The sequence below is a fragment of the Colossoma macropomum genome, unplaced genomic scaffold (assembly GCF_904425465.1).
Source record: "Colossoma macropomum unplaced genomic scaffold, Colossoma_macropomum, whole genome shotgun sequence".
Taxonomy (NCBI): domain Eukaryota; kingdom Metazoa; phylum Chordata; class Actinopteri; order Characiformes; family Serrasalmidae; genus Colossoma; species Colossoma macropomum.
Window position 1 is genome coordinate 17,915,621 of NW_023494795.1, and position 22,651 is coordinate 17,938,271.

The following is a 22,651-nucleotide window of genomic DNA, read 5'->3' on the forward strand; positions in this document are numbered from 1 at the left end:
CTGAATGAAAGCACAGCCTAAGTACTCAGATGAATTAATGAATTAATTAGTTGAATAAATGAATGAATGATGGCTGTATGGGTAGTTGAATGGATGGATGGATGGATGGATAGACGAAAGCAGAGACATACATGAATGAACGAATTAATTAATGAATGATGGACGATGGATAGATAAGTGGATGAACAAATAATAGCATAACTGAAGGAAGGTACAGCCTAAATGAATAAATGGATGAATGAATGAATGAACCAATGAATGAATGAATCAATGAATCAATGAATGAATGAACGCTGGCTAAACAGAGGGGTGTTTTGGATGGATGAATGAATGAAGCTGACTGAATGAAGGCATGGCCTAAATAGAGTGATGAATGAATGAATGAATTATTGATTGAATGAATGATGGCTGAATGGGTGGGTGGATGGATGGAAGGATGAAGGCAGGGACTACGTGGAGAAATGAATGAATGAATGAATGAATGAATGAATGAATGCTGGATAAACAGAGTGGGTTAGATGGATAGGTTGATGAATGGATAAGGGGACAGGCAAATATATGGATGTAGAAATGGATGGATGAATGAATGAAGTTATGACTGAATGAAGGCACTGCCTAAATAGAGAGATGAATGAATGAATGATGGCTGGTTGTATGGATGGATGGATGGACGGACGGACAGACGGATTGATGAAGGCATCCCTTATATCGAGAGATGAATGAATTAATATGGGATGGATTAATGGATGAAGGAATCAAACACAGAACACTGGATAAAGGAATTTATGAACAAATGGACGGATAGATGACGGCGCAGCCTAAATGGAGAGATAAAGGCATGAATGTGTGAATGAATGGCAGAGAGGGCTCGCGGATTATTTTAAGACTGAACTCAGAGTCCTGAAGATTGAAGTGCTCCAACTGCAGGATTACTCCTCCCTCCTCCTCCCTCTCTGGATTCCCCTGCTGAGTGGGACAGAGCCCCCATTGTTCCCAGCCCACCGCTGCCTAATATGGACTTGACCAGCAGCGGAGCCGTGATTTCCTGAGCGCGGTCATGGCGCGCGGAGAGCCGCATGAGCGACGCGTGAGGAGAGCGCGCGCGAGGACGCGAGATGAGAGCGGGGCGCGTGGCTGCCAGTTCGTGTGAACGCGCGTGCGAGCGACAGCGCCGGCTGGCTGGCTGGCTGGCTGGCTTAAAGAGCGCGAGCTTAAACGCGAGGAAGAACGAACAGCTTTAAAACAGCAGCCGAGAAAAGAGAGTGGATTGTGCCCCGGCGAGGAATTAAAGTGCCCCGGTGCGGACCGCCATGCCTGCGCGCGGGAGGCGGAAAACCCCAGCGGCGGCGGCGACGGCGGCGGTGGTGGAGTCTGGAGGGGAAGGCGGAGAAGCCGCGGCAGCTAAAAAGATGTTGAAGTGCGTGGTGGTCGGGGACGGAGCGGTGGGGAAAACGTGTTTGCTGATGAGCTACGCTAACGACGCCTTCCCTGAGGAGTACGTGCCAACCGTTTTCGACCATTACGCAGGTGAGCTCAGTGTTTTCTCTCGCTATGTGGTGGACGGAATAGAGGTCAAGACAGGCCGCTTTAAGTGTAGCTTAGTGTAGCGCTCCCTCCTTCACTTCCCCGCCACAGCTGGGGCAGGGGCCCGAGAACAGAAGCTGAAACAGGAGCTGTGTGTAACTACCACACCGAGGACTAAGGCCTGGCAGGAAGAAACAACAGCTTATCAACAGCTGCTTTTACAATGGCTAACCGTTTGATAATACGTCAGACTTGTAGTAAACTGGAGTGCAGCGGAGGCTAAACGGTACCTGTTGATTTCTAATCGCAAAGAGAGATTGTGAACGTGTCATACACCAGAAGCCAGTTTCCTAGATCTAGATTAAGCCTAAACCTAGTGTAAAAATAAGTTCCAGTGGTAATTCTGAACTGACATGGCAGTTTACTCCAACACTGGGCTTAAGCCATTTCCAGCGAACCGGTCCTTTATGCTCAAAAGTATACTTCAAATCTGTGAATTCAGCTGCTTTAAGGTGCACCCATTGCAGAGTTCAGTTGAGCTCACACAGCTTTTATAATCTACACAGAGTATTGCCAATAGAACGGGAAGCTCTGGAACAGCCACACAAAAGCCTATGGTCAACACGCCCTCCCAATGATAAGCATCAGCTAGTGTAAATGTGTTCTCCTGAATGAAGGAGCTCCATCCAGTATCTTTGGGATGAGTTAGGGTGGCGTTTGTGATCCAGAACTCATCATCCAACATCCTGACCTCACTACTGCTCTTGTGGCTGAGTCCAATCAAATCCTCACAGCAATCTTCCAATACCTAGTGTAAATTCTTCTCAGAAGAGTAGAGGCTACAAAGGAGGGACAAACTCCCTATTAATACCCTTGAATTCAGAAGAAATTCTGCATGAGCCGGTGCTCATGCAGCTGAGATGAAGCGCAGTGGCTACAGAGTTAGATAACTTTACTGTAACAAAGTTATACAAAAATAAATAAATAAATAAATATCTCATGTACAAAGAAGCACAAGGCTTTGGTGTTATCTGCAGGGGAAAACCCCCTCTGTGATATCACATGAATGCTCTGAGAATCCTCTCAGGGTCAGCTCCCAATTACACAGTGGAGCTGAGGTCAGGCAGACATCCTCTTTTAAAAGAAACACAACACATGGGGAAAGCTGGGCCGAACATATTCTTCCAAATAAGAGCCATTTAAAAAAAAGGTGTGGGTTCAGATGTTCAAGTTTGTTGTGTTCTTTGCAGAAGTCAGGCTACTTTTTGTTGTGTAGTGCTGTATATTTTACAGTATTCACAACATAGAAATCAGAGGAGTATAACAGTCAACTTCTCTTGTTATTAATACCTTGAATATGCTTATTTCTCAATTGTTACTGTTACAGTTCATTATTCAGTTGCTCTTGTATTATTTTGATAACTACTATGTAACTACTATAAATGTAATATATACGTTACGTAGTTATAAAACAGTGAGGAACTGAAGTATGGACCTGCCGACAGATCTTAAGGGGTTAAAGCATGTCATGTTGGTTACTTTGGTTTTGGACACTTTAGTTGCTTAATTTTTTGAAAGTGAGTGAGTGGGTTTGCTTTTTCTGGTCATTTCCTTGTTTGTTAGTGGCACTGCTGGAAAAAGTGACATCACCCTTGGAAAAAGTTAATTTGGCGTGGAAAAAAAACAGTGAATGGACAAGCTTTTCACAGCTTCCTCTGCAAAAGAGATCTTTGCCAAAACAATGTATAGACTTCAAATTATAATCCCATAGCCTCTTACTGGAAACAAATGTATTGGTTTAAGCAGTTTGGCTTAAACCAGGTGACTTTTATGACAACGTTTAATGTCCACTAATGAGCCAGAAGGCTTTCTTAAGTCTCGAGTAGTAGGGGAACTTATTGGAGAAAGAACAAAGCTTGTGATTGAATGCCTTGCTTTCTCAAGGGGACAAAAGCTGATCATTAGAAACTACACCTTTTTGACACTAGAAAACACCCACAATTACTCTAATAACCTTTTAGGTACACAAAAATCTAATTTACACAATTGTCGCTTATTTAGAAATCAAATTTACACAATTATCCCTTATTTGCACTGGACTGCAAGGCTAACATAGTCAATATGTAGTTAAAAAAGTGTGTTGTCACTAGTTAGTATTGTGGAATCTGCATGTCTGTCATCAAACACTTTCCTCAAACCATATTGAGTAATCTCAAATAGGCTCTATCGTGTAGTTTCTAACACTGTATGCCATACCGTATATCTATAAAATAGAAAAGCACAAACATATGACTGCTACTGCTAATTAATAGCTATGTTGCAAAATTTTATTTTGTCTTTTCTGTCATTTGACCATTTTACGTAAATTTGATTTTTGACTGAAACATTGCTTTAACTCCGTAGTGTTTTCCTGCTCTAACACAGCTGATTCAATTAATGAAAGGACTGTTAACTGAAGTGATTAATTTAGGTGACGGGAACAAAGAAAGTGCTCATCTAGTGCTGTAACACATGGCCTAGTCCACGAAAGATATCTCCCTCAATTTATCATCAGGTTCACAATGAGCTGAACTACACTGTGACCTTCTAGAAATGTAATTGTACAGTTATGACTTAGAATATCTAAGACTAAATCTACAGAGCCTCAGCTCCTTATCTCATGGGGAGTGATGAGCAGACCACATGTCCACAAGAAATTACACAATGACTTTCACTCCAGATGAAAACACAACTAGGTAATGTTAAGCAACTCAACCGTCTAGATTGAACCGTGCCTCTCACTCAAATGGAAAGAATTTACATTTTTATTTACATTACAGCATTTAGCAGACACTCTCATCCAGAGTGACTTACAAAACGTACTTTGTCTATCTAGAGAAAGTACCTTTGCTAGTTACAAACAGGTTAGAGAGAAAGCTAGTCCTGAGCTCAGATAGTGCTAGAAACAAAAGCTCATGTTGATACCTAGAGAATAAGGTTGGTAAAAACATGTATATCATCACTGTCAGAGCAAAACGTCATATCTCCATTTTTGTTTTTTTCATTTTTCTTACATAGTGTGAAAATGCCAGCTTCCATTTACATTGTGTCAAAATTTCATGATGAATGGACCAATAGAAGCAGTCCAAGTTGACTTAGAATAAAATCTTACACTAACAAACATTAACAATGTTTTTTTCTTTTGCTGAAAAGTTAATTTTTGAAAAAAAAAGAAAAAAGAGGTTTTGCTCTGACAATGGTGATATATTTATCATACATTAGAGAAAAAAGTTGCACATTGCACTGTAGAAGAGATTGTTATAGTTTACTCCACTCTGTGGCTACTGGGGGACAGAAAGCCGGAAGTTCTGAATAATGGAGGCCCCAGGAGATTATTTTAATTGGTTCCTTTACCGTGCTTTGGCAAACAGATGTGACTTCACTGCAAACGTTTAACGTCTCTGTTGTAAAAAAGTTATGATCTCTTAAAACCTCACTATTGATCAACATGACGTGTGAGAGCTGATGTGTAGGCAAGCTCATACATCTTGCATATGTTTCTGGCACAGTGTACTAAACCTTTGTCAAATTCTCTTACAGCATGTAAACTGCTACATGCATCTGTGGTGTGTTTGGGATCGCTAGTGGTGAAGGACTGTTCTCATTTGCCCTACACAAATGTCAGCCTGCTCATATATAGTATGTTTCAAACATTTATGAACACATATGTGTGAGCTGTTGTGAGAAAAGAAAAAGAGCAAGAGTCTGAGAGAAAAGGGAAAAGAAAAGTGAGAAAGAGAAGAGAAGGAACATTCTTCCAGCTCCCGCAGCAGAACTGAGTGAAAACACAAGGCCAATCAATCGTTCCCATTCAGCTTTGGCCCCACCAGTCTCTCCACATGGAGAGGGCCTTTACACAGCATCATAATAAAGAGGGCGAATTGTCACACAGTGCCTTAATGTCGAGGCAAAAGAGCACAGAGCTCGTATTGTATGGCACTGAAAGGGCCTCACTGTGTTACTACGGCAGAATTAGTGTTAAATGAAAAACGGTCATTTATTCTGGTTGCAGTGGAACAGTAACTGTAGGAATTGCAATAGCCCACATTCTTTAACACTTGGTGGGATGCATGCAGCAATGCAGATACATTCTGCTCAAATGTCTTGGTGCCTCACTGACCTTTGAGCCTCATGACCTTCTCAAACACATCAAGTAGTCTGTTGAACAATTACAAATAAGTAGGGTTATTATTCAATTTTTTACTACTGACTCCTGAACAATACTTTTTTGGGGTCAATTCGTTTAAACTACAAACAGAAAATGGGTGTGGCTTAAACCAAAAATGAGTACGATATGCTGGAAGTGGGTTTATTTACAGGCCGTGACATTAAATACACGCATAGTCAAAGTAATTTAGACGTTCTATTGCCAGTCTAGATTTTGGAACAAGCATGCTTATTGGTTCACAGATGCTAGTAGGACTAATAACTCTGGTATTGAAATTTAGTGGGGTTTTTTGATACGCTTCTTTTGCACTGACCAGTCCCAGGCATTGACACATAGTGTGTTTGTCCATGGAGTGCAATCAGATGCCATGTGTGTTTGTTTTCTCCACAGTTAGATCATATTGCTGGCCAAAGCCAGGCAAATTTAGTCTCTGCAAGATGTATACAGAGGCCTTTAGTTTCATATAAGCCTTAAGGCTCAACGTTGCATTGTTTTCCATGTAATTACTGAATAAAATGCCTTAGGATGGAACAAGCCTACAATTTTTGGTGGGTAAATGAATAATATGCCTGAAGTTTAAGGGGTTCATTTTGCAGACTTATTAGCAGTACACCAATTTCCAGTTCATGGCACTCATGGGCTTCCTCGCTCTTGTCATGCCCTGCGAAAGATGTAGGTTTAGACCTCCGCCGGTAACCGAGGCTGTGGTTTCCGTCCACAAATCCCATTGGATCAAAATTCCTTCGTCCAAAACAAACAGATCACATTCCCGGTCTGCGACACAGAGCCTGTTAATGCTTTAGAGATGAGTCATCGTCTCGTGTGGCTCCCTTTAGACTCCCACCACAAATCGTATAATCTACCGCCGATATTGCCTGCTCAAGCCACGGGGCTCACAGCGGAGCACCAGAGAGGAGAATATTAAATTTCTAATTAAAATATCCATCTTAGCTGAAGAGGTCCATTTAGATGCTGTCACGTGGTGTAAAGTAAGGAGAAGCTTTCTTCTTTCAGTTCTAAATGTTATTCTTCAAACTGTAGTGTAGGCCTCTGAAGAGCAGCACAGTCATTGCCCACGTTTGTGGAGGCGAGGCTCTGACGTAAGCACAGTAGAGTTGGAGCTATAAGCTCTCCTTCAGTGTAGTTGAGAACAGCCTTGGGTTGCTGCCAATGCTCAATTTGACCATGTAATGTGGTTTAAAACTATCCAAAGCATCATCCTATGACATTGCTTAGCTATTCGTCCACTGCACTGGAAGCTTCAAGCAGAACTTAGGGCATAAATCACTGTTCAATATTTGTAAGTCGGTTTGTATTGACAAGCCGGTGTAATCAAAGCCTGCACTATAAGAACTTCCTAGAAGTGTGCTTACAGTAAGACACGCCCCAACAGTGACGTAGTGTGCTAAGAGCTCTTCTTGCTACACTCTGTTAAATGCAGCCAATGCTGGGGTGGGTGGCAGTGCTAATTGAGTTTCTGTTATTTGCAGTGTACTTAAGTCCACTGTGACTATGAGATATGCTGACCTAAGTATGGTGGTGGAATAAACAGTGTCAGCAGCATAACAGGGTTTCATTATAACCTTATGCATCACTAAACATTTCCTTTGTACCACACATTCGTTGTTCTCCATTTTGTTTGTTTCTTTCACTGGGCAAATCTCCACACCACAGCACTTAATGATGCGGTCTAGACTAGTGGGAGGAGTGCTGTAAACAACAAAGCAACACGAGGTAACTGTGGCTCAGTTTGCATTAATAGCTGCCTCATTGACACAAATAGTGAGGGTAAAATTTGCTGATGTAATCAAGGTTTTAGCAATAGAGGAGAGCAGGGCACAACCTAACACATTGTTTTTTGCTAAATAATTGTAAATGTATTTGAGCAAGATTAACATTTTTATAAAAACAATCTGCATATCTGAAAAGAAAACGTAAACTTTCCAGCACCTACGCTTTATGAAGACAAAAGTGGAGTGAATGCAAATGTTATATTTAACTCTACATATGGGGTAAGTAGTAACAGGGATAGTTATAACTTTCACTAAAACATTAAACTGATATAAACAAATCTAATTGAATACAGTTTTGTCCGTTGAACTAGATGAGCCTTCCAACCAAAATACATAAGTATATGTGCATCAAAATAAACAAGATTAGCAAAAAGAAGCTGCAGTGAATGTCACAAATTTAGATTTGACCATAATATAGAACTGCAAATATCAGCATGATAAAATAAATACATTTGATTTACATGACAGTATGTTCTTGATTAATTTGTTAATAAAAATGGAATTGGGTAGGTATGGATTTCTCCCGTTGTTTCTCTTGGACCACTTACTTTTAGTTCATTTTAAAACTAACCCCGTAAAAGGAGGCTTTGCTTTAGCCTATCTAGCTGTCACCGTGAGTTTCTTATGTATTTCAAAATGGTGCTGTAACATATGATACAAGAACAGTCTTCAGCGAAATTTTTAAGAAATCCCTGTCCTCTTGCTGTTAATTTGCAGGATATGATGAGAATTCAAGATGACCAATAAACACCCCCTACACAAAAACTCCACATTAAATTTTACCCCACATTACCTTGCGCCATGCTTTCCCCCATTATGCTGAAGTCATGAGAAATGAAAAACCCTATGCAGTTGTCATACACACAACAAATTTGAGTAAAGATTAAAAAAAGTGCAAATGAACTGTCAACCTCATCTGCTCTCTAAAGTGTATTTAGGTGCTTAACACGCAGATTTGCAAACATGATCATGAGCAAAACATTTTATGTTTTGAGCTGTATTCACTCAGGAGCACAGCTGGCTGTTGCTTTGCGACTGATCTACCATAAGCTGCTGTGTAAATGATGGCTAATTTGAATTGTGGAGGCGCTACAGAGACCATCTGTAGACAGAAAAGCAGAAAGAAAAAAATCCCAAAACTCAATTAAACATCTTTTAAAATATGCTTAGCCTTAAGTTTTAATATGGAGTTCCTATAATCCCTTGATCCAATCTAACTTTGAGATTGGTTTATTATATGTATGTCATGTATTCCAAAAAACATTTTAAGCTACTATCATATATTTTGCATGACTATATTGAGTACTGTGCAAATGTCTTGAGAAAATCTGAGAAAATGATATTTAAAGCCATTTATCTGGGCAGCAAGCATTTATCTGTTCTGAAAAACATATACATAAATTAAACATTGTGATTTGATGTCTGCGTGTAAGTTTAACCTTTTCGAAACTTGTCCTTGAGGATGCCTAGTATGTACCATCCAATTCTGGCTAATCAATACTTTATTAAATTGTCTTTCATCTAGTGTTCTCCCTATCCTCTCGCACAACCGCTGTGTTGTGCCATCACCAAAGCAATTGCAACTCTTTCTTAGAAGTTAATAACACACAGCTCGGCCTGGGCAGTTCAGGTCAGTAAATTCTACCAGATTCTCAGTTTACATAGTCACCTCCCCTATATTTTTTCCTTTGCCTCATCAGTGCCACTCATTAACAAAGTGAATATTTCTGAAATAGACATGCTAAACATTCAGCTTATGGATGACCTTGTATGTGCACAAACAAGTCAGCTGTGGGTGCTTTTGCGCATGCTAAACACATTAGCACCACTGCAAACATTTAGGAGACATGGCTCCTTATTGTCACTAATTTCACCAATTCAAAAATGTCCTACCTAGCTCACTGCAGTCCCTTTTAACATTTGTTGGGTGTTTGCAAACAAATGCCATGCAGGGCCATTCAAGAGCAATACATCATTACCCTCTGAGTGGGGCTCCAAAGCCATGATTATTATGCATAATTAGTGAAGGCTGTGCTCTCAGTTGACCTGTGTGTTGGTTGGTTTAATCAGCTGTACTAACATACAGTAGCAGTCAAACAGCTGAGTCTCCACCTCAGCTAAGCCAAAGCCCTGTACTTACGGCACTGTGCAAAGGCTTAGCTCAAAAGTTTTGAAGGCTTTGAAAAATACAAGATTAATCATTTTAATAACTCTTTAGTTATGCTTTGCAAAAACTCTACACAGGACATGCTGTATAACTAGATATTCTGGCAAGGACAGGCTCAAGTCTGTGAGGATACAATTCAAGGAGATGCTTTTGTCTGGGAGGGAGCCTATGGGAGGATATAGTTGTGAGAAAATATCTGCAATGCATCCTAAAATATATTCTGGGCCTGTATTCATCTAACGTCTTGGAATAAGAATGCAGATCTGGGATCAGTTTATGAGACCTGGGCATGTATTCAAGAAGTTTCTCATGGTAGGAGTGCTGATCTAAGATCTGTTCCTGTGAGTAATATCATTGTAGATGAGAGGAAGCTGATCTTAAAGCAGCACTCTTACTCTGAGGAGCTTGATGACTATACACTCTGATCCTATATCAGCCCTGCTCTTCATCCACGTTATAATCAAGTATTATATAACAAACTGCATACATATTTTACACTGCTATACTGACCAAAAGGATTAAACAATAAAGGTCATTGATGGAAAAGTTACTAGTCTAACTAGCAGAAACTCTTTTAATGACCGTAATCTCAACCAAGTGCCTATGGCTATTTTTATTTTCTGCTCTGGAACTTCATGATACAACCTGAAATGGAGCAGTTCCTCAATGATTGCAAGCTGTCTTACAAAACAGCCTCACACCATTTCACTCGCTATTTCACCATTTCACAAGTGGGATTTATATGAGTATTAGTATGCAGCGCTTGTTTTTCTACAAACGTCATGCTGCATACGTTTATCAGAAAGTAAAAAGTTTGTTTGATCCATCAGTAGGGCAGGACCGAACATTGCTCCAGTGGTGCTTTAGAACATCTAGGTTAAAACACACAAGAGACAGGCAGCATAAGGCAGAGTCCAGACATACATTAATTAGGACACCTGACTGCAGTTGTCTTACAAATTCTCAATTTTGTTGCAAAGAAATGCACTTCCCATTTATTGAAGCTTGCTTGTAATGAGATCATAAATATTACTAATATGCTGTGACAGAATAATATTTAAAACAGAATTTTGCATTTATCATATTTTTTAATAAAACTTTTCAGAGACTTTTTACCCCCCAATTAATGACATGGACAGATCAAAACAATTTGTGAAATGTTTGTAGTTATTTTCTTTAGTTATTCATGCAGTCCAAAATAATTCTACATGGTTTCTCAACATTTTCTCACACCTGTAAATGGCTTAGAAATGGCTTGGAATGCCAAGCAGCCTACCTGAAGAACATTCAGAATTAGCGTTAGATTGCAAGTATGCCATGGACATGATGGAGTGAAAGAGACTAATCTTTAAAACAGATAAAGCATCAGGGGAAAGCAAGTGAAACATATTCTTTCCACTTCCACCCAGACACGCATGCATATGTGCCTATTGAATACCAGTGATGACTGTGTGGTGACTGGCTGTCTGTCTGCAGAGGTGGAATGACTGGAATTCTTTGGAATATGTAGAAGTTACTGTATTCCATTATCAGTGTGTTCTCATAGCTGTTCCCATAGCTGTTCCCATTATCTACAGCGCTTCAGCCTGTGGTTTGGTCAGCTGAAGGAGTCAGGGTGGTTATTTAAGCATGCTCATGTTACACAGAGCTGCATTGTGAAAGGCTGTAGGAGTAAGGAGATTGTGGAGGCCTAGGGGCTTATCCACACCCCAAATCACATTGGGGGGATTGTAACATCACACTTCTCTCCCCAGGCTATAGAGTATAGAGAAGCAGAGGAAGGCCATGGCCCCATGGGGGAAGGCAGCTGACCGGATGGAACAGCTGAAGGCCTAACACACAGCCAGCACCCCTCCTCTACTGCAAACCCCCAGTTAACGGCAATATTTCCTCTCTCCCTCTCTGTCTTTGTTCTCCTCACACTATTTCAGGCTCTGCTCATACCGCCCAGGCCTTCTTACCACCAGGCGAGAGAAAGTGAGAGAATAAGCAAGGGATGGAAAAAGAGAGACAAAGACGGAGAGTGTGAGTTCACAATGTAGACTCCTTATTTAGCCAGGCCCCAGGAGGACAGGAGAGTGGTGCTCGTAAAAGGACCTGTCTGGAACAGCTGATATGCTGCAACAGACATTCTGGCTCACCACTCCCCCCCAGCTCTGAAGGGACAGCGTGCTACAGAGCACATCTAATCAAAACTCAGCACCCCCCACGCACACAGCTGCAGTCCTTAGGCCCCTCTCCAAAAAAATGATGACCTCAGAGGTGCCTGAGTCGATCACCTCTGCCCCACCACTGCTTAGCATTTATAGCCTGGGGAAGTGGGCACAAGTACGTGCGCGCTGGTGTTTTCATGCTTGTGGAATTTGGTCATAAGTGAATTTTTATTAACGTATGCTTTTATTAAATAATAAACAAATATTCAGTCAATATTTCAAATACAACTATATAATGAAAATGGTACTTCATATGGTTCATGATGTTTTTTATGTATTAAATTACATTGTTAATGAACAAAACTGAAATTGAAAATTAAAATGAACAAATACACTGTATGGCCTATACCCTACACGGTATGTGGACACCACTCCTAATTACTTAAGAGTTCAGTTGTTTCAGCCACACTTAACAAGTGTATAAAATCAGACACACAGTCATGCAATCTCTATAGACAAACATTAGAAGTAAAATAAGTTGGACTGAAGGGCTTATTGACTTTAAATGTGGCACCGTCATAGGATGCCACCTTTGCCACAAGTCAGTTTTATCCAGTAAATTTTTGCACTGGAAGATCTACCCCTGTCAACTGTAAGTGCTATTATTGTGAAAAAGAAGTGTGTAGGAGCAACAACAGCTAAGCCACAAAGCAGCAGACCACGCAAACTCACAGAGCGGGCTGACCGAGTGCTGAAGCATGTAGCACATAAAAGCTATTTTATGTTGCTTTACTCATGGGATGTCTTACAAGCTTAAAAACACTATGTCCAAAAGTTTGTGGACACCCTCACAGTGAATACAGCTCCATTAAGGTGCACCAACTGCTGACAAAGGAGTTCAAATGCACACACAGCTTGTATAGTCTCAAAAGAAAAGCACTGACCAGAGAACAGGATGTTTTAGAGCCTAAGGCCACCATGTACGATGCCAAGCGTCAGCTAGAGAGGTATAAAACCACCCAGCACTAGGCTGTGGAGCAGTGGAACTGCGTTCTCTAGGGTGCTGGAGCACCAGGGATGAGTTGGAGTGGCATTTGTGATCCAGACTAATCATCCAATATCAGTACCTGACTACCTCACTAGTACTCCCACTGCTGAATGAAATCAAATCCTCACAGCAATGTTCAAACATTTAGTGTAAAGCCTTCCCTGAAGAGTAGAGACACTTACTGCAGCAAAGGGGGAAAACCTCTTTTTTATTACTTTTGATTTTGCAAGAAATATTGGATGAGGTGTTCATGAACTAAAGACAATGAAACCCAAAGCTGAATTAGATGTAAATGGTTTGATTAATTGAATTGCATTGATTGAATTAAATTTTTTTAAATAACAAACAAAAAAGTCTCAGTTTTTCGATTTTTTTTTATATATGTAAAGCTTTCAATAAAAACAAATTATGAAATCTAAAACTGAATTTGTTGTATTTCACACTGTAACTTGTTTTCTTGATAAGACGATTGCATTCAGTGATTACGTCTGAAAAAGTCTGGCTCTTTGTCCGTTAGACAAAGAAGAGGTTTGGGTTGTTCCTGCTGTAAAAATATGGTGTGGAGCATTGTCCTGGAGCATTAGAGACCAAAGTCCTCCGAGTTTAGTTTCCTGTCTGTATTGTGCTACAGAGGCTAAATTTAGCAGCAAGATCAGCTTTTGCTCAAAGGCGTGAGGCATGATTGAATGTTTGATTTGATTTTCAGAAGTGCTCCACAGCCTCACAGGGCACATAGTCGCTCCTTAATTATATCTATAATTTTTCAAGCTAATGCTATACACTGCCAAGCGAAACAATAAAGCACAGTATAACGACAGGATCCTCGGGAGAGCTTCCTTTCACCGCTGCTTCTCAGCACCGTGGAGCTACACACTACTGCTTTCAGCTCATTACTACTAGAGAAGAGGGAGAGAGAAAAAAAAATTTCAAATTACAATACTGCTTCCCATAATGACCTTCATCAAAGCTCCAAGTACTGTCACTGCTCGGAGTGGAGTTCTGGGAAAAGAGGAGACCACATCGTGTGTGCTAGTGGCTATTGTACATTGTTAAAAAGGCAGGAAAGTGCTCAGCTGACACACACTTGTTTCTTTAATGGGTGTCGGTTGATGGCAGGAAAAAAATGCTTTGTCCGTTTTTTTTCATTCTTGCTGTGTCAACACAGCCGTCCTTTAGCGCTCATTACCCACAACAGGATGTAGTTTGTTGTGTACACACGCACAAAGCTCTTCCTTATCACTTTTTCAAAGCTCACCACCCCCTGCTGTTGACAGTTGTCCCATTTCAAACCAAGCCCCTTCCCCAGCCTCTATCAGCCTAAAGGGTCACTTCTGATACGATGTGTGTTAACATCAAGTAGGACACACATCAAATAGCTCAGATCACAGGAATATGTCAACTCTGTAGTTTCCTCATGTCCATTCCATTTATCACATCTGTATCTTCTTTTGCAGTAAACGTAACTGTATCTGGCAGACAGCACTTGTTGGGGTTGTACGACACTGCTGGGCAGGTAAGTCACTTTTAGAACAATTGGAGAATTAGAGCAGTTTTATCATGTACCCTCCTAAGTAAAGTCATAAGCAAAAGTTGGCCTCTGGTCAAACTTTCATTGATTTGCTTGGTGAAAATAAGTTAACGCATTCTCTACAAAGAACATACTTCTGCAGATTTTAATGCACAATTAGTTTTATTTGCTGAATTTTACATATTGGAAAACAAAATATAAAATGTGGCCTGTGCAAAAATTATGGTACATTTCATATTGCATGTTTTATGTTTTTCCAGTAAATTACTCAGCAAATAAGTAGCTAACCTCTCAGCTAACCTCTATTGATAAGTTAACGGCCATCCATAAAACAGCTCAACAGCTACAGTGTAAATAAGGTGCTTTTGCTGTCTCACAATAGAGAACGCATGAGTCAGGCACTTAGACACGCTATAACATAGCTTAAATCCATCTTGGAGAGAGCGAGCTGTCAGGTGCTATTGACTAAAACCATTGTAAACTCTCTGGCTAAAGTCCATACTGTCAGTAGTACTTTAAATATGCCAGTGGCAGAGAAAGCCCAGTGCCTTAAGACCAAATGCTAGGTTTTCTAGCATCTTAATCCATTTTCCACTAGTCCTACAAATTAATCTCAGCCAGGAATTGTGAAATAATAACCATCTGCTTTAGCTGCAAAGTAGTTGAGGTCATGGCCAAGTCAGTATCAAAACATTGCTTTTTTGGTTTTATTCTTCAAAGGCGAAGTCACAAGACAAGTCAGCATCAGCCTAGAGGACTGCATTTGAACATTAGACACGAGTCACATTATACAGACCATTATGTGAAAGAGCTTCTCCCAAAAAAAACTATCAAATTAAATAGCTAGTGCAGAAATACGTAGTAACCAGGGATGTATATTTTTGACCCCACAATGATTTGGATATCATTTTAAGAAATGATTTATTGCATCATGACAATTTAATCAAGAATCAATTTAATTAGCGATGAAAATTATTTGGGGGCAAAACACAAGTGCCTACTTTACTGCTTATCCATTATGACACTGAAAAGATTCAGACTGATGCGTCATTATGCACCTCACTTTTATAGCCTTTTTAGTTGAGCTGTGCAACTTAAGTCATTTCTTTTTTACAACAACCGAAGAGATCACAAAGTGTCCACATCTGGATGCAACACCACTCAACAGCTGGAGCATTCAGAGATACAAAGCAAAGTTTACCACAGAGCGGTGCGCCACAGTTCGTTAAGCAACTCTCAGGCAGCCTGTGGCTGTGGACAGGGAGCAGTCAGGCCCTGTGCTAATGAAGCACTGCTGTTTGTTTAAAACCAGGGCAGACACACTGATTTATTCCCCACGCAGCGCTGCGTAAATGAACGTTATGTAATTCACTGCCTGCCACTGTAAGCAATTCACTAATGCTGAGAACCATCTACGGCATGCTGGGCTCTACTTTCATATCGATCACTCACGCAAGATCAATCGCTCTTGAACAGCAGAGCATCTGGCTCTTATGGGCTGCTGAGCGGCCATGTTTGCCCTGCAAAATAATGTTTGCCTAATGCGAAACATTTATTTATTCTCAGTTATACATACAGTGACTCCTGGCTAATTTCAACATTTCCTAAAAGATATGTTCATTTTTATTTAGATGTGAGGTTCCTCAGTTCCTTTGGGCTCTCTGTAAATGACTTTTTTCTTACTACATAGTGTGATGTTACCCAAGACATCCCAACAGTAGACACTGCAGATTTATTACACAATGCATTTGGATTACAGGTTGCCTGCACATGCACTTCATTGAAGCTGATTTCTTCACCAGTAGATGTGCTTTTAAGGTTACATGCACCCTTGATTTCTGCTGGCCTCCACCCTCTCAGCATATTTGAAAATGCATATTTGGTGGTGGGTCGCAAATGTGTGCGGAGGCGGTGTGGAGTGCATGGAGAGGGTAGAGGTGAGAGAGGAAATGGAAGGATATTTAGCAATGTCTACAGATTAACCCCACAAAAGCATACAAAAACAACACAGCCCATAAATCAACTCCCAAACAATGGAAAGTGACATTTCTCGCATTAATTTTTATACATGGAGCAGAGTGCAAAGAGCTTGCTGCAACAGTTGGAGGAGTCAGCATTTAGAAGGCTGATGCTCACTTACACATAACACAGGACCAAATGCCATCTATAACATTACAGATTGAGTTGGGGCTACAAAAGCAGCAAAACTGAATTTCCAGACATAATATCACCCATTGTTGGAGAAATCACTTGCACTCAGAAAACATGGCAACAAATGGGGAAGTAGGAATGCACAATGGTATTAGAATCATGTAAGTATCGGCAGATAATTGCTTTAAAAATAACATTTACATTTAACTGATATTTCGATATTGATGTTTGATAATGTATTTGTTTTTCTCCAGAAGAGCAGAACATTTTGGTGATGATGGGCTGCTAGACTATAAAAAGTTATTCATTATTTGACACCTTTTATTCAGTTTACTGCATCTGTAGCTCTACTGAAATAAATGTTATATTTCTCTGTAATGCTAATCTAGGTAGATATAATCTCAGCTTCTACATTTTATAAATGTTTATATAACCAACAAGCAGGCATATTATTGTGTAGTAACACTGTTTGAAGGCTACCCACCCAAGGACTTCATGACATAACCACAAGCACTGACATTTTTTTTTTTTTTTTAAAAAAGCAATACTAGGCTAGATTCAATAGGATCCATCGTATAACTGATGTTCTTAAGTAGGTGTCTGTCTCAGAAGCACATTACATAGACATGAGACTTCATAATGTTATAAATGAAACAAATTTTCATCACTTCAGTATAAGTGCCTTTACATCAGTACGGTGTCATTTACTTCATATAACATCACTATCTTGCGAATACTGACATAAGCTTTCCATAAATACGCAAAACACCGCTGTTACAATAGGTGTTTCAAAGCTAATTCATGTGCCATTAACTCACTATGTAGGCAACCTTAAAAAAAGTGTTACTGAATATTTACAAACAATATATTTACAACAAAAAATTGAGTTGAATGTTGATTACCTTTTTAATGGTGACGGTACAAGAAGATGACTTTCCCTCTCTGCTGCCTTGATGCTGTTCTAGGAGGACTACAACCAGCTGCGGCCACTTTCCTACCCCAACACTGATGTTTTTCTCATCTGCTTTTCTGTGGTCAACCCTGCTTCCTACCACAACGTGCAGGAAGAGTGGGTGCCCGAGCTCAAATCCTGCATGCCTCATGTGCCGTACATCCTTATAGGCACACAGGTGAGCATCACATATCTGACAGATAAATAGTGAAGAGGAAAAAAAAAGGAAAAAAAAAAACAGGAGCCACCGTCATGGATTTGTGAGGTTATAGTGTTTTGCATTGAGAATCTGAAGATTATACCTTTTACCTTTACTTCTTCAGTTACAACTATGCCACCTAATTGGAAATATAGCAGTAAATGACCTAAATAGAGCAAACAAGTCAAATACTTTCAACTCTGTCCCTTGGAAATTATTAAGTGATAGGCCTGCACCAACTGTTCTCCAGGGATGATTCACAGTTTCCTAACTAATAGTTCAGTTCCAAACAGTGTTGAGTTACTTTAAGTTCCGTTTAGTTAACAATCTAAACTGTGTACATCATCTTGCAATGGCACTATGTACTGTTGGTATTAATAGAATAGAACAGAACAGAACACAACTTTAGTATTCAACAAAATAGGAAGTTTGTCTTTGTTCTCTCTTTTGTAGTAGCATAAAAAACTTACAAGCATTATCATCAAACATATGAACAGAAAACATTCATTTTTACATGCTAAAGATCAGGAATGATTCAGGAGGCTACAGGCAGCAAGAATGAAAGATTTCTTATAGAAGTTTCTCTTAGGTTATGGGCATTGTAAAGTGTTCAGCTCAGACTCACCGTGAAGGGTCATGGTTCGGGTCATGCACTACAGCAAGAGCCTTCCTACGTACTGCAGCCCTGTGGAACTCATCCAGGTGCTTCTGCTTCAAGTATGCCAGCCATTCTAATGATCCTGGCAAGCTTGCTTTTGTCTCTGTAAGTCACAAAATGAGCTGTAATTTTAAAAACATGAAGACTTCTCAGCAAGCCAGGCCATTTTAAGTATATTTTTACTCACTTCAATGCCCTCCTAATTAAAATAAACATTTCTGATTAGCTGGCTTGAAAATATTGTTTGTTTTCAAAACTTCACAGGTGCCTGAAACACTTTATAGTTTCTACAGATTGATCAATTAAAGAAGAAATACAGTACTGTGCACGAGTCAGAGACTACCTTTCATTAATTTAATTTCCAGTCAGAACGGGAAGTTATTCAATTTACAGAAGAAAGTTAAAGAAAAGATAAAATAAGTAATGAAAGATATAGAGAAAATAGGACTCCCAACAACTGTGCAAGACATGGTAGACCACCAAATCTGTTCCCCTCAGTTAACCAGAACCTAAAGCTTTCATCTTTGAGAGACAGGACTCATCCACTGTGATAAGATCAACACTATGAGTCTGAAAGGATGTATACCTGTCAAGAAGCCGTTACTGGGAAAAGAAAACAGACAAAAAAATAGAAAATGTAGAAATCAGACAAAGAATCTGCTGGTATTCTCAGAACAATGGACTGACCAACCTACAGTCCAGACCTCAACATCACTGAATGTGTTTGGGATTACTTGGATTGTGAGAAGCAGAAAATGCAACCAACTTCTAAGACTGAACTTCAGAGGTGTAGATAAATATTCCTGTAGATTTCTTTGAGAAACTGAAAGCAAATCTAAAAATAAAATGGAATCTGTTATGAAAGTATCAGGTGGACATGCTTAATACTGAAAGTTTTGGCTTTATATTTAGTTGTTGAGGCTTCTGGGAAATGTTTCCTGTTAAACGTTTTCTGCTTTTTTTCTGAAAATTGAATAACTTGAACTTAATGGCCATTTAGACTGGAAATTAAACAAGCAAATGGTCTCAGACTTCTGCACAGTACTGTATATCTTAAAAAGCCTGTTTTTGCAGCACTAAAAACAGATACTGTTTGCAAGCATTCCTGATTTAAAGAATGAATTCAAAGAAAACTGACTTACAGCCAAAGATTCTAAAAATAGAACAGCTGATGTGCTGCATTCGCAGTTGTGACTGTTTCTGTTGTGTTCTGCTAGAACTATAGGATACATTATGTTAGGCTCTTGTTCACTGTGGCAGATTGACTTGCGAGACGATCCAAAGACACTGGCCCGCTTGCTCCAAATGAAGGAGAAACCACTGACTTATGAGCAAGGCCTCAAGCTGGCCAGAGAGGTGAGAGAATCTCCATCAAACATATTCTAAGACACCGTAATCAATACATACAGTTTCATGGTTCTTGTTAATGCGCATCTTGTGCACAGATTGGAGCACAGTGCTACCTCGAGTGTTCAGCACTGACGCAGAAGGGACTCAAGACAGTGTTTGACGAGGCCATCCTGACAATCTTCAGCCCTAAGAAACAGAAGAAGGGCTGTGTGCCATGCAGGAACTGCTGTACTATCGTATGAGCACAGACAGAAGCCATGAGGCAAATCCCACTGTGAACATGAGCTCACCTCCAGATGTACCCAACATGGAAAGAAAATGAAGCCAAGTCCCTTCAGCACCTTCCAGTTTCCTGCCTCACTGCCACTGTCCATTATCAAGAAGTGGAAAATGCAGCGATTCGTTACCATTTGAAGCTTTCTTCTCAGCGCCTTTGTTGATCAAACCTTGAGGGTTTGAGGACATAAAGCACTTCAGGAGTGGTCTTGCATCTTCTATAAAGTACATTTCTGAAGCTCAAGCAAGAAGCAACCAAGCAGACTTTCAGAGAAACAACACAGATGTTTTCTTCAACAAATGCTTCACTGTGTCGGAAAGCAGGATGCAAAATCTGCTCTGCTTATACCACATACTGAGATGCTGACCATGTAAAATACAGTTTCCCTTTTGTATTGGGGAAAAGAGAAACCAGTCACCCCTCAAAATGACTATCCTGAGCTTCTACAAGCTCAAAACAAGTGCCTCAATCAAGCGCCAATGTCAGAGTTCTATTTATAACGCCTCTCACCTCTTGGTTCTCTTGCCAAAGACGAGTTGCTTACTCATTTGACGCTTTCATCAGGGACGCAAGTCTCCGCACTGACACAGGGCAACCTCATTCTGTCTCCATTCTAATAAATAGTCTTGGTTTTAGATTGGTCGGCTTTTAGATTTCTAGCCCCATACATTACAGGCTTTTTTCAAGGCAGACAGAGCACTGCGTTCCAAGAGCTTCGATACACTTCCTCTCAGTAAAATGTGACCTTGTGAACTTCACTTTCTTTCTGTGTGTTCAGATGTTACTGTGAAAGTCATGTTGAACTTATCAGTGCCCTGTAATACAGTTACTGTTATACAGCTCTCAAGAATGTACCCTTGAACTTCAGTGCTAGTTTTCAGTAGAGTTACTGCCATGTGTCAGTGCTTCATCAGCTAAAGGTTCTATGAATCACCACATGTTAAAGGGCTAAGGTTTTGTCAACTAACAGCCAATTTATTTAGCCTGCAAAAGCAAATGTAGAAGTTCAGGCACCAACACATTCTTTTCTGCCTGAAATAACTGAACAGGTATTTCTCAGATGTTGTCTAAATGCACACCTGCGTTGGTACTGAATTTCTTCTTTTGACAGCTCTTTGCCTGGTTGTAAAAACACTGGTTGCCTTTTAGCGTGACCTCAGGGACTTCCTCCCGAGCCCACAGGGTGCTAGTGACCTTCCTCATGAGTACAAAGAGGAAGGCCTGGTCCACACAGAGGAAGAATGAGCCTGAATCCTTGTGCCTTTAATGTAGCATAGAATTTGTTTCTTCACTCGTCTTATGACACTGTGCCTTGAGTCGTCCTATGCAACTCTATACTGTAATCATACAAAGAAGAACAGCGTCAACACTGGCCATGCCAGCAATAACTTGAACTGAATGTGTAACTGCAAACCTGTATTTAACTTTTTTTTAATTATTTAGAACGTAGTGAATATTACTTTCCTTTTTTTATTTCATGTATTGGTTGGTATACTATATGACTGCTTTTTGCCAAATATATAAAGGTTTGTATATAGGTCTGGTGTGATTAAAGCTTGTGAACAAACTTCAATACCTTTTTACAGTTCAGCCTTTATTAAGAAACTCTGCAAATGTTCCTATGAATGTTGAACTTTTGTCAATATCCTGCACCTTTTTCTATACCCATGTAGTATAAGTAACTATGGAGGTACTTCTACCCATTACAACAGTTTTCTTATTCTTTCAACAGGCCATAATAAAAAACCAGCAAAGCCATATGTTGTGTTTTGGATGCTAGAACCAGACCATGAATTCCATGGAGGTCTGGGCTTTTTTCTTCAGCACCCTGCTAGAAAAAACAGCACAGACCAGCATGGCTGATCACCAGCAAAACCAGCATATGTTGTATTCTGGATGCTGATAAACTGGTCAGCAGCAATGGAAATTAATATGCTGATCACCTGCAAAACCAGCATATGTAGATGTCAAATTGTCGTTTTTATAATCCTCAAAAGCTCAGCGAGCGCACTCTGTAAGAGGCCTGTGACAGTTCATTTTCCACAGTTGTTAGCTTTCACAATTATTTGTTCACATCCCTTATTTGAGGCAAATGCATGTAAATGAAAGAAAACAAAATGTATTCATTAAGACGTTTACAAGTTGTAACCCTTGAATGATGTTTTGGGGCAACTGTTAGTGATGTGTTTATTTGAGCTTGTGTTTGTCATCATTTGTGAGACACTATACTATCAATAGCTTAGAAGCAAAATAACATTGCAGAGCGTGTTTGTATTTGTGTTTTAGTCGGTCAGTAAGGGGTCCTTCAGGGTTGTATTGTTGACTTTAAATGATGTCAGAAGCATGCCAGAAGATGCAAGTCTAATCTATTACGGCTTTCCTTGAAATGCTGTCATGTATTGAAGCCATAGGAAATCGCTGAAAAAATCCTAAAAATAGTGAGAATCCTAGTAAGCTAATACTAAATGGCTGCTTACCCTAGTGTAAAGGGTACAAACAATAGCAACAAATATTTCTGTTTCACAGACCCCTGGTACAGCATGCCACTACACCCATTTGTCAGTGCTTGACTGCCACTTGTGTGTTTAAAACCTTACACAGACCTTATAAAAGACAAATATACGAGTGCAAGCACACATATTTG

At 40.0% G+C, this 22,651-nt stretch overlaps 1 protein-coding gene across 1 annotated transcript; it reads left to right on the top strand.

The window, feature by feature from the left end:
• The first annotated feature begins 1,116 nt into the window (after positions 1 to 1,116).
• Positions 1,117 to 21,762, top strand: rhoj (ras homolog family member J). The gene is made up of 5 exons (XM_036581695.1): positions 1,117 to 1,527; positions 14,347 to 14,405; positions 17,537 to 17,701; positions 19,641 to 19,736; positions 19,826 to 21,762. The coding sequence occupies exons 1-5, from the start codon at positions 1,311 to 1,313 to the stop codon at positions 19,970 to 19,972; spliced, it is 684 nt and encodes a 227-aa protein (XP_036437588.1). The 5' UTR covers positions 1,117 to 1,310; the 3' UTR covers positions 19,973 to 21,762.
• The last annotated feature ends 889 nt before the right edge of the window (positions 21,763 to 22,651 follow it).

Excerpts from the sequence above, each read along its gene's own strand:
- rhoj (XM_036581695.1), top strand. The coding sequence starts at position 1,311 with ATGCCTGCGCGCGGGAGGCGGAAAACCCCAGCGGCGGCGGCGACGGCG. Across the intron at positions 1,528-14,346 it reads CGTTTTCGACCATTACGCAG|TAAACGTAACTGTATCTGGC; the intron begins GTGAGCTCAGTG and ends CTTCTTTTGCAG. Across the intron at positions 14,406-17,536 it reads TGTACGACACTGCTGGGCAG|GAGGACTACAACCAGCTGCG; the intron begins GTAAGTCACTTT and ends ATGCTGTTCTAG.